This window comes from Oreochromis aureus, linkage group 12 (assembly GCF_013358895.1).
Source record: "Oreochromis aureus strain Israel breed Guangdong linkage group 12, ZZ_aureus, whole genome shotgun sequence".
In the NCBI taxonomy this organism is placed as follows: Eukaryota; Metazoa; Chordata; class Actinopteri; order Cichliformes; family Cichlidae; genus Oreochromis; species Oreochromis aureus.
Window position 1 is genome coordinate 39,337,981 of NC_052953.1, and position 12,538 is coordinate 39,350,518.

The following is a 12,538-nucleotide window of genomic DNA, read 5'->3' on the forward strand; positions in this document are numbered from 1 at the left end:
TGTCTCCATATTCATTAGTTCAGTTATAGTACTGTAAAAAAGTCTTGAGCCACGCCTCAGTTCTTTATATATTGCTTCAAAAGATGCTCTTGTGGTCTAGAGGAAAAGTTCCCCTTTCTAAAGCTCTTTTATATTTTTTTTCTTTGGACATTGGCTTCTTTCACTCAGTCCAGTCCTTGTACCTGACCATTTTCAGACTTTCAAAAATTGTAAATTTTAATATTGTTGCTGATAGTTTTATATATAAATCCAATCAGTACTGAAAATCATTGTCAAGGCCTGAAAAGTCAAGCATCAGAAAAAGAGTTATTTGCTATTCACAAACATCATTCATAACTAAATGTGGTTATCCCAGCTGGGCATTTGTCAAAGTTGGGAACATGCATAAAGAATGCTCCAGGCAATCTAGAAGAGAAGGACCATTGCTCCTAAAGTAAACATTATTGGTAAGCTTTTATTTGTGAAGAGAATTGGAACAGGTCAGATACAGTTTTTCAAAATAGAGTATTCTTTTGGCTTTCAACCCCCTATGCCAAAATTGGTCCACCCCAAGGATTGTCTCCACTGGTGTACACAACTGCCAAAAGAATTGCTGTGAATTATACCTCGGAGAAACAAAAAAAAATCTGGCTAAGCAGATGGCAAAGCACAGAAGAGCAACATGTTTGGTGACTATTAACAACTACAGGCAAGTGGCCATTCTTTTAGTGATCAGTGCAATATACTGGATAGGGAGGAAGTAGGCCCGTTACAGTCATAAATAAGGACTATATAGAAATAATGTTTCGTCCAAACCCTTTTGCCTTTAATATTGAATATTGATATAATATTGATGAAACATTTTTCCCACTGAAAATGCCGTCTCCAGACAAACAGAATCAACTTTGATTTCCTCCTTTGTAGTATTGAGTTCTGTCAAGGCAGAACAGCTGAAAAACTGTGAATGTTGCGTGGCATGTGGCAGAGTGTGGAAAAAACAAACAAAAACAAAACAAAACCAGAACAATATTATTATATTATTAATAATATAATATTAAGGTATATGAGCTGCTTTCTGACTTAATTCATATTTCTTTTTTATTTTTGTGTTTCCTTGTTGTCTTTGCAGTGCTAAAACGGACCAGGAAGAGTAAGAATGATCTCATCAATGCAGAGGAAGGGGACGACCATTTTACTGACATCTCATCTGTTGGTGAGGACATGCCTCTCTGAAGTTTCTCTCCTCCTGTCTCCTCCAATATCTCATCCCCATAGAGACTGATTCTTTTCTTATACTATCAAAAGACAAATCAAAGATTAGCAAAAATCAATTTACGTATACAAATATGATACCTTCAACTGCACCTAAACAATTAACTCCTTGCTTATACGGATTGTCTTATAATCTTATAGGGTCTTTATCTTTCAATATAAAGCTCATTCACACAGCTATTGTTTTGAAATGACGCTACAGAAATAACAGAGAATTTAATTGAACTGAACTTTGTTGCCTGTAATTGTTTCAGACAGTTTTGCTGTCACGTTCAGGAAACCCTGTTGCTTTAGGCAGTAGTGCCTTGAATTTTAATATTGTTGCTGATAGTTTTATATATGTTTACCCAATCAGTACCGAAAATCATTGTCACGGCCTGCAAAATCAAGCATCAGTCAAGCTTGCTTATGCTGGCTTAAATCAATGCTATGTAATGGATACTTGAAAAGAAGTTAAGATTTGCTATTGACAAACATCATTCAGGACATGGGATTATTTTAGTTCTGTTAAGCTGAATGCAGAAAAACAACGTGAAATAAGAAAATCATGAATAGAGGATGAAAAAGATTATACTTTTTCTGTGCCTGTGCCTTTAAAGGGTCTTAAATGTGTTCAAGGAAACATTTATGAATAAAATTCCTCAAAATGTATCTTAAATTTAGTTTGCATAGGTCTTAAATGCTTTAACTCAAGTCACTGTATCTGGTGTATCTGTTGCTACTGTTTTAGCTTCATTTGCACATTTAGATTAAGCACTTTGGCTGCTTCAAGACTGTGTTTGGTCCTGGCCGGAAAACATAGTCTCTGTCAAGGTGTTGATAAGAAGCGGATCCAAAAGCAGGTCTCTTCAGAGAGAAAACAGTGAATTTATTTACAGTGAAAAACAATAGGGAAAATAAATACAAGTCCCGGCACTGGACTTATATATATGTATATCTCACTCCCCAAGGTGGTGATCTTCAACATCCTCACACAGTGCTCGCATCCCTGAACATTGAAATGGCAAACTCATATACAATCTGTGACTCAGCTCCCATTTCCTAGTGAAGATACAATAAGTCAGCTAGGCAATCTGTCTTCAAAGCAAGGTTTTTTCAAAAGCAAGTCCACGGCTGTACTGATGAGGTAAACTGAACGATCTTATGTCAACTGCAGCTCAGCCACACTGTTAAATAAGACACTCCTGATGCAGGTAATGAGCTGCAGCTGGCTGCGGCTGACGAGCAGCAGGTGTGGCTGCTTCCAGTGCGGGAACACTTCTGGGTCAAAGGATCACCCAGTGCCCAATACTTCTGGGAGCGTGAGCATCAACATAAAAGTACATTACAGGGAGATGGAGAAAAGGAGGGAGAACAACAAAACACCACACACGACAACAGAATATGCTTAACCAGACCAACGGGCAGGGTGACCCGTGAGGATGGCCAGCCCGGGATAAACCCAAAACACATGCATGACAGTCAAATTCAGAAGGCTAAACACTAAAGTAGGAGAGCACCAAACCACACCTATCCTGATATAGACAATGATTTGAAACATTATCCTCCTCAAATTCAATTAATTGTTTAAATTAATTGACAGTAATTTATATCAAAAAATTCTAAATTAGACTAAATAGGAGTCAATTTAGGCCTGGCAGGCTATTGGGCTTTTCATAAAAGTAGCATGTTTTTTAAAAAATGGCTTTCGAATAATGATGAATCCTGGTGGTTATAGCAAACAACTTGAAATGCTGAGAAACCAAGCTCAGCCATGTAACGTTTTAAACTTTGGAACATTTTTTCTTTTTTAAATGACTAAACGCATAATCGCCACAAAATACTTTCACTTTACCTTATTTTTCATTTTGATTTGAGGTCAATGTATTTTCTTGAAAAACACAGATTTTAACTTTAGAGGTATAGTTCTACCTTGAGTTTGGCTTAAATAAAAAAAAAAACATAGCGGAGTTTTAAAATAAATTTGATAAGGTTTGTTGTACAGTATATAGTGTCAATAACAGCTAAGTAGAGACATAAACATAAAATGGGATAATGTATGTATTCAGGAACAGTAGTCAGTGGTCGGGTTTAAAATAGAACAGGAAATGATTATCCCACTAGTCTTCTTGTGCTAGTAATGGAATTCTAATGGAACCATTTTTCTCCTTTCCTTTTGTGTCCAGTCCCACTTGACATTTGGACTTAATTTAAGTTACTGAAAGTTTAATTTAGTAAAGGCTAAATAGGAACAAGAAAGAATGAAAAAAAAAAGAAAAAAAAAAAGAAGAAAACCATGAATCAATATATGAACATTACCTGATGCTGCTGAAATGAAGCAGAGGAAAGTTACAAAGGTTTTATTAGAGACAGAGCTAAGCGTTTTGCAATTTGGCATAATTTGTAAAAGTTTACATTTCTTTGGTATTGAACAGCATAAATTAGGCTTTCTTGTTGGAGGTCATTTTTGAAAAAAACAAGAAACAGTGGCCAACAGCACTGCACACAACAGTAGATTGGTGCATAATAAGCACAATAAGCAAGTGAATAATGCAGAAAATACAGATTGGTAAATTGGCCTGAGTACACTGGTCCCCTGAGTACACTGAGAGTGAGAGCTGTGGAGGAAGTAAAAGTAAAGTAAGTAAGAGGGAATTCATGACAATGTTTGTCAAACGTTAAGCGTAGCTTTGATCTTCTTTTGCTGCTTGTTCAGTGAATTTTGGTTGGAGAGTGACAAAACCTGCAGCTCCAGTCCAGAATATGTGAGATGTTGGCTTTCAGCACTCGACGGCATGCCCGCGTACGTGCCGTCAGGTAAACCAGGGTATGCGCTTTGTGTTTGCATCTTTTTGTAGAATCTGTTTACCCGCTCTCATTTGCTGTTTTAGTTGTTGGTCGGTAAAAACTAGAATTAGTTTTGTGAGCTTTGACCTGAGATTCTGGTGTTTCTGCCAAAATACATTTATATTTAAAAATCAATTCAGGATTTAATGAATTGATATCACATTGTTTAAACTAAAATTGATTTGAATTGGGAAATCACTACAAGTGCATACTGAAAGTTACATATTATTGGGTTTCAGTTTGATTTTTGGGATGTTTCTTAAATTAAAGAAATAAGACTGGATGATCTTTGAGAGGTGGCATTCAAAATTCAACAGTGGTCAAAAATAATACAGTGCTTCTTAACAGCTGATTTTATGTTGTTAACCTTGGGTTAAGTGTAAAACCAGACCTCCTTAGCCGTCTGGGCCAAATAAAGGAACTCAGTTTTGCCAGATTTGAAGATAACAGAAGTCTTTATTGAAGTAGGAGAGGCTGTTGAGGTTTTTTGGCTTAACAAAAAAGTATCACCTGCGGAGCAATAGTAGGAGATAGTTTTAAAACTGTTACAGGGTAACACCAAATTCTATCAGATCACCCCTAAAAATAGCCACTGATGAGGATAAATATAATGAGAACCATCTGAGAGCAGTCCAAGGAATACTAAGCCAGTTCTGTAATCTGTCAGTAAGAATGGCATGATCAGTCTTCCCTTAATTTACTTTGAGATCCATGCCTCTAGCTGATTATAATCAAACAGATCTTAATTTGGAAGGAGCACCTTATTTTTAGACATGGTAACTTTATTGCAGTTTTGTATGTTTTGCTCCAACTGCCCCCCCAGGGTCGCCATATGCTCGGGCAAGTGTGAAGAGCAAGAATGAGAGTTCATCTTACCTCAGGAGGAAAGAGAAGAGGATTCGCTTCACCATCCGGCGCCTGGTTAAATCCCAGAGCTTCTACTGGACAGTGTTATGTCTAGTTGGCCTAAATACATTGTGTGTAGCTATAGTACACTATGACCAGCCTGAGTGGCTTACCTATGCACTATGTAAGTATTCAACAGTTTTGTACATTTTAAATAATTTTCTTATAATCCTGTATGTTTTCATGGACCTGTAGGTTTTCAAAATCAGTTTTAACTACAGTTACTAGTTGCTTAATGTTAAATTTATTTTAGCCATTTCTTGATATACAAAATTCTCCTATCAGTGCATGCATGGCTTTATTATTTTATTTTGGCCATGATACAGCTTGGAACATGGCAGTTGTCAAATTTGATTTCAAGTGATTCTCTACTCATTGTTGAGATGGAGAGCTTTAGCCAGTTAAAGCACGAAGAGGACCATCATCAACAGTATTTACATGAAAGTAAATGCAAGTGTGCCATTCAAAATGAAAACATAAATGCTCATGCCACTCTTTACCACCTAAAGTAGATAGCTTACACCCATTGCTTCCATCTTACCAGTAATGTTATAATGAATCAATATTACAGTTGTGGTCAGAAGTTTACATGCATTCGTTATGGGAATGAATGTCATGGTAATTTTGAGCCTTCAGTAACTTCTTTTAACTCTTGGTTCTTTTGCCTGAATGGAATTATTATACAACATACACCTTTATGACTTTAAAAAAGCAAAAAATTGGGTGCTCAAGCTGGAATTTGGTTTATTTTTTTAAATCCACAGAATATGAAACGTATAGGCTCAATATGTACAATGTACAATCACATGTTTATAATAAGTGGTGCTAAAGGTTGAACAATGTCTTTTAACTTGACACAGTAAACATCTATTAACTTGTCATTAATGATCATGATTGACAACAACCAGTATGTCTTTGATAGCACAAAAAGGATTTGTTTTAACTTGAATTTGCACTAATTGGACCTATACTAACAAAAATGGGAAAGTCCAAGAAATTCAGCGAATAATATACGAAATGTTGTGAGCAAACATATATCTCACATACCCCATTTTGGAATACAGCAGTTATTCCCTCAGACAATAGTCTCTTTCTGTGTCTTGTATTTATTGTGGGCACAGCTGCTATAGAATTAGCTATATTTATTTCCTCTGCACAGACCTTGCGGAGTTTGTATTCTTGGGCCTGTTCCTGGTGGAGATGTCTATGAAAATGTATGGTCTTGGACCCCAGAACTACTTTCACTCCTCTTTTAACTGTTTTGACTTCGGGGTAAGTTGCCCTCTTCAGTTGGATGTTCTGTCAATTTGTTGTGCATTTTGAGAACATTTATAGGGGAACTAGCATGATTCAGAACTAGTACTCCAGAAAAGAAACATAGCCAATTATTGAAAAAAAATTCAGATGGTTTTGATCAAACTGTGTTCACAGGTGATCATTGGCAGTATTTTTGAGGTGGTCTGGGCAGCCATGAAGCCTGGGGCTTCATTTGGAATCAGTGTCCTGCGAGCACTGAGACTGCTCCGGATCTTCAAAGTCACCAAGTGAGTAAATGGAAATGTCTGTCTGTGTTCTGTGAAACCGGGTTAGACAATGGATTCATACTGGTGTGTCTTTGTGTAGGTACTGGAACTCATTGAGGAACCTTGTGGTATCCCTACTCAACTCCATGAAGTCCATTATCAGCCTGCTGTTTTTGCTCTTCCTCTTCATCGTGGTCTTTGCTCTGCTGGGTATGCAGCTCTTTGGTGGCCAGTGAGTAGATTTTTTCTGCCGATGTATTATTTATTTATTGTGATGCAGCTAATGACAAGACTCTTGGCAGGATTTACTAAGCAGGGAAAATTAGCAGGAGCAGCTTTTCAGTAAGGCAATGATGGAGCACATTACTGTACTAAATTCAGGAATTAGACAATTATAATTATGTCATTACTTATGCTACAAAGGTCCTTCAGTGGAGGAAGATAGAAAGAAAAAAACATAAAACATGTTTTTTTTCCTTTCTGAGCATTTGCACTACAATCAACTGATTTAAATTGGTGTACAGATGGTGAAGCAATACAGAGATACAAGGATTGAGAAATGGAGATGTGAATTTTACATATATTTTGGTTGCACAAAAGAATAACTGTGTGACCGCAAAGTGGAAACAATGATTAAAAAAAACAAACAAAGCACAACTTTGGCATTTTGCAAGCCTCTGAACAAACAGCATGCTAGCGCAAAGCTAGCCAAGAACCCTGCATGATTATCTTTTGCCTACATTGGGTTTGAAGTATTTAGGTCCCAGCTGACAGACACCACTACAAGCTTAAATTTGAGAAGGAAAAATAGTGATCAACCATGAGGTCTCACAGCCTCAGATGACTCAAATGTAAGGAGTCATCTGAGGCTATTTGGAATAATTTACAGGAGTGTAATTTAGAGGACAATAAATTGCTCCATACAGCAGGAGGTGGAGGATGAGTGAGAGGTATAGTGCTGAGGCTTTGTAGACTGGTCACAGTCAGAGACTATTCATCTCCCTGCAGGTTTAATTTTGAAGACGAAACACCGACAACCAATTTTGACACATTCCCAGCAGCCATTCTCACCGTCTTCCAGGTAAAGATCAATCTAGTCATGTTATTTTTTTTTATACTACCACTGAAGTGGACCCCAAAAGCAGTCTCTGTCTCCCCTGCAGATCCTAACTGGAGAGGACTGGAACGCAGTCATGTACCATGGGATTGAATCCCAGGGGGGTGTGCATGGGGGAATGTTCTCCTCCATTTATTTCATCGTACTTACTCTCTTTGGAAATTGTATCCTGCCTCATAAATCAAGATAGATTCCCTTTGTTGACACCAGGCAGCTTTATAGCCCTGCCAAAGTTTTTATTATTGATTTGAAGATTAGCTGGACCTGTAAATAGTGATTCTGTGTTTATCAATCCTTTGATCTTTTCCTGAGAACATAAATCACCAGACACCCTCCTCAACGTGTTCTTGGCCATTGCTGTTGATAATCTTGCCAATGCCCAGGAGCTCACTAAGGTACTATATATTGTTATATATTTCATTTAATTTTTCACCCTTAGTAAACTCTTCCATGGCCTTTTACTTCATTTTTCCTTAATCCTCTGAATCATCCTCAGTTTTAACTTTAACTAAAGGTAGTCAGATTTTTAATTTTTTTTATGCCTGTTTTCTCTAAATAAAGGGTCATGGTATGATGACTTAGAGCAGGGGTGTCCAAACTACGGCCTGTCCATTTTTAATTGGCCTGCAAGAAATTTTATAAATAGAATAGAATATGGCCCGCACTTCAACTTTTGCTTGAGTGTATTGTACTTCTTAGTTTTAACACCAGGGGGAGCTACTGTTAATCAAGGCAGTTGCTCCACCAAAAAAGGACAATCACGGAAGAAATTTACCCCTAGTTACGAAACATGGCAGAACCAAAGAAGCGAAAGGTAGAAAGTGAGTGCAGAAAATTTCAGACACGGTGGGAGAGTGAATATTCCTTCAAAGAATTCAAGGGGAAGTGTGTCTGTTTGATCTGCACTGAAACTGTGGCAGTTATGAAAGAATATGACGTCATTATGAGACGAAACATCAGGCCTATGCATCCTACACTGGTGCTGAGCGAGAGCAGAAAGTAAAGCAAATGGTAGCTATCCTGCAGGGTCAGCAACAGTATTTTTTTCGTGCTCAAAAAGTCCAGGAAAAGGCTCCAATAGCCAGTTATGAAGTTGCCCAACTCATCGCAAGACATGGCAAGCCTTTTTCAGATGGAGACCTCATAAAACACTGCCTCGTTAAAGTCGCCGAAATAATGTGCCCGGAAAAAGTGCAGGACTTCAACAATGTCAGCATGTCCAGAAATACAGTTGTGCCACACATTGAAGACTTGTCAGCCAACATTAAACTGCAACTGTCTGATAAAGCTTGTGCTTTTGATTTTTACTCCATCGCATGCGATGAGAGCACTGATGCCACAGACGCCGCACAGCTGCTAATTTTTTTGCGGGGAGTGGACGAGAACTTTGGAGTTACAGAGGAGCTGCTCGATCTTAAGAGTCTAAAAGGCACAACAACGGGTATGGATATTTTTGAAGCTGTGTCAGACTCACTTGACAAAATGGGACTTAAATGGGACAAGCTGTGTGGAGTTACAACAGACGGGGCTCCAGCTATGGCAGGTGCACACAAAGGAATGGCGTCTATGATGTGCGCTAAGGTGAAAGAGACTGGAGGTGAGGCTGTTAAAATGCACTGTATTGTTCACCAAGAAGCCCTTTGTGCCGAGACAGTCAATCTTGGAGATGTAATGAACACAATTGTAAAAACTGTCAACATAATTCGAGCAAGAGGACTGTACCACAGAGAATTTCAGGCTTTCCTTTCTGATGTGGATGCTGAATATGGGGATCTACTCTACCACTCGGATGTGCGCTGGCTAAGCCGCGGGGCCATGCTGAAGCGTTTTTACTCCCTGAGGTCAGAAATTGACCAGTTTTTGAAAGAGAAGGACCGACCTCTTCATGAGCTGAATGACCCTCTATGGTTGGCAGACCTAGCATTTGTAGTTGATCTTACTGATCATTTAACCACCCTGAACAAGAGCCTACAAGGGAAAGAGCAGCTTGTACCACAACTTTATGCGCACATGAAAGCATTTTGTGTGAAGCTCAATCTCTTTAAGACACAACTGCGCAACTTCAACTTTGTTCACTTCCCCACACTGTCCGAGATCAGAACTGCTTATCCACAGGCCAACCTTTCTGCTAAAAAAGGGAAATATGTGTCTGTGATTACATGTCTCGAAACAGAATTCAGACAGCGCTTCCAGGATTTTTCTGTCATTGAAAAAACAAAATCAAGCTATTCGCGACTCCTTTCTTGGTGGATGCTGAAGAAGTGGAAGAGAATCTGCAATTAGAACTCATCGAAATCCAGTGTGATGATTCTCTGAAGAATCAACATCAGCAGCTTTCCCTCCCCAAGTTCTACAGGAGCTTGGAAAAGGCCCAATTTACATACCCAGCGCAGCTGATACTCACCAGAATAATTTACTAAAATTATATGCACTCCTGTTATTAAGTCCAGTTCAGTCTGTTAATGTTGATAGCTGTTTCAAACGAACGTTAATAGGTGTGCCCGTCCCATTTTCCCCTTTATTGTTTTTTCTCTGTACTGTAAATCTTCTGTCTAAGAAGGAATCTGAGGCTGCTGTTCTGAGAATGAGCTACCAAAGCTTTTTCTGAATAAATCAGTAAAGATCCATTTATGGAAAGCTGTGATGAAGGCAGTTTTGTCTTTAATTATATTCAACAATATAACATATTTGACCACTTTTAATTGATTTTTCTAACTTTAATACACTAAACGATATACCTCATTTCTAGTAAGTGGCCCAGCCCCTCCTATATTTTTAAGTATGTGGGCCTCAGTGAAAAAAGTTTGGACACCCGTGACTTAGAGGGTTAAGATGCAGCACTGACAAGGTTATGATGTAATCATTTTGATGTCATAATCTTGGATGAGCAGGTTGATGGACATCATTCGATGAAGGATCGAGTTCTTTAGATAACTGGAAGGTGCTGATACCTGACCGCAGAAGAACTCTAATAATCTTCTTTATTTAGCCCTCAGGGTCATTCCATGTCAACTGGCCAAATGCTTATAACGCTGACTATTTTTGATTTCTCAGAAAAAGTCCCCTGCTAATGCTATAATACCTGGCGTAATACAAAAGGCAATTTTGGTGTTATGCCATTATTAGTTCATAAAATATTTTTTGATGAAGTTCTAGACATTTTCAAGCCTTTTCTGAAGGAAAATTGTATCACAAAAACAAAAGAATAAGAAATATTGCTAGATAGTCTAATCAGAATAGAACCAAATTTGTCCGTTTCTGTACTCTAATTAATTTAGTATATTTTTTATTTTCATTTCAAATCATCATTTTTGAAAAATTTTCAATTAGTCCATTTAAATCAAACTTGTCCTTTTACCTCTTTGTGCCATGTGTTTGATTTTTCTCTGTGTGAAAGGAAACCAGATCACATCTAAAAGGTGAGGAAAAGTGATTTGAAAAACACTAAACAAACTATTGATGTCAAAATGTCCTAAGATGGCAAGCTCAGGTTTTGGCAAAGGAAAAAGAACCTTGTAATCTTCAGTGATTTTACCCATATAATATATCCATATTCTGAATGCTCCCACTAGTCTTAAATTTGTTTTGTTAATAGTGGACTTTATATCAACAATGGTCGAAGCAAAATAAATAAAATATATAAAGGATTTCTCAATGCATTAAGCAACAACTTGTTGTTATTTAATATAGTCCTGAAATAAACACAAGTTAAGATATGTGTCCATGTATGCTCTGTTTTTTTTTCTATATCTATTATCTAGGATGAAGAGGAGCAAGAGGAGGCTATCAATAAGAAACTTGCCCTCCAGAAGGCCAAGGAGGTAAAGGAAGTCAGCCCCATGTCAGCCGCTAACATTTCCATCACAGCGTAAGTCTACTTCCTTTAATGTTTGTCCTGACTTGATAAACTGGTTTTGTTTTTTTTTTGGTTTTTTACGTTATTGCATAGTAATGACTCCTAAGAATTCTGGGTAGTTTTTCTTTAGCTACATTAAGGACCATTTCACCAGTACACAGTCTAAATCCTTCCGGCCTGTGTCAATATTCAACACAAAGAATACATTTTTGCATTTTTGATGTTCATTTAAATCTTTGTCCAGAAAATATAATTACAAATATTGAAAAAAGGCAAACATCTGTACCAGCTAAGCACAAACCAATTCAGCTAGAATGGTTCTCTGAGACCGCAGAACAAAGCCAACGGTCAACTCTTCTGTTATATAACAAACACAACCCTCATGAATATCATAATAGTATTTCTAAAGCTATTGGGTCTGTGCGGGTTGGACACTAGCACTCCCTAGTGTTCAGCTGTTGCAAAATCACTTTGATTGGCTGTGACACACGTTCAGAAAACATCATTTTGTGAGACTTGATGAGACAGTCATCCCTGACTTTTGATAAATACTGGGAAATAAATTTGTGACTAAAAAAAAGTTAATGTTTGTCAAAACAAAAACGTCAAATCCAGTGTGGCAGAAATTTACTTCATATGGTGCTTTAAACTTTGCTTGATCCAACAAATCAAATCATGCATATGGTTCAGAATGTGCTAATTGTTTATTCATATTTATTATGTAGACAGTTCATAGAGGTTATATGGTCATTATCTGGAACACAAAACATCCTTGACTACTGTTCATTAATTCAAATTAGACTTCATCAATATCTTTGTTATCTATGCTAGCGCCTAGATCTTGTGGAGACTTACCCACTTGAGGAATGGCCATCTGAAATGTATGTACGTGGATGTTTTATATCTTAAACTTTTTATCTGGATATAATTTTCTTTAAGACATAGTTTTAGAAAGTATTAGCGTGGATGTGGCCATTGTCAAGGCTAATGGGCTGGTAGACTTTAGCACAGGGCTCACGAGATCAAAGTTCAGTAAGACAAGAAAGGGGAATAGTGCTC

At 37.6% G+C, this 12,538-nt stretch overlaps 1 protein-coding gene across 1 annotated transcript in view; it reads left to right on the forward strand.

Annotated features, from left to right (window-relative positions):
• Nucleotides 1-12,538, forward strand: part of cacna1ba (calcium channel, voltage-dependent, N type, alpha 1B subunit, a) — a 340,688-nt gene that overhangs the window by 117,403 nt on the left and 210,747 nt on the right. Inside the window, exons 10-18 of the mRNA XM_039620693.1 lie at nt 1,109-1,192; nt 4,901-5,107; nt 6,143-6,255; nt 6,415-6,527; nt 6,607-6,738; nt 7,515-7,587; nt 7,670-7,787; nt 7,951-8,018; nt 11,385-11,491. Of these exons, the coding sequence (XP_039476627.1) occupies nt 1,109-1,192; nt 4,901-5,107; nt 6,143-6,255; nt 6,415-6,527; nt 6,607-6,738; nt 7,515-7,587; nt 7,670-7,787; nt 7,951-8,018; nt 11,385-11,491 (1,015 nt within the window). The remainder of the gene's footprint in view (nt 1-1,108; nt 1,193-4,900; nt 5,108-6,142; nt 6,256-6,414; nt 6,528-6,606; nt 6,739-7,514; nt 7,588-7,669; nt 7,788-7,950; nt 8,019-11,384; nt 11,492-12,538) is intronic.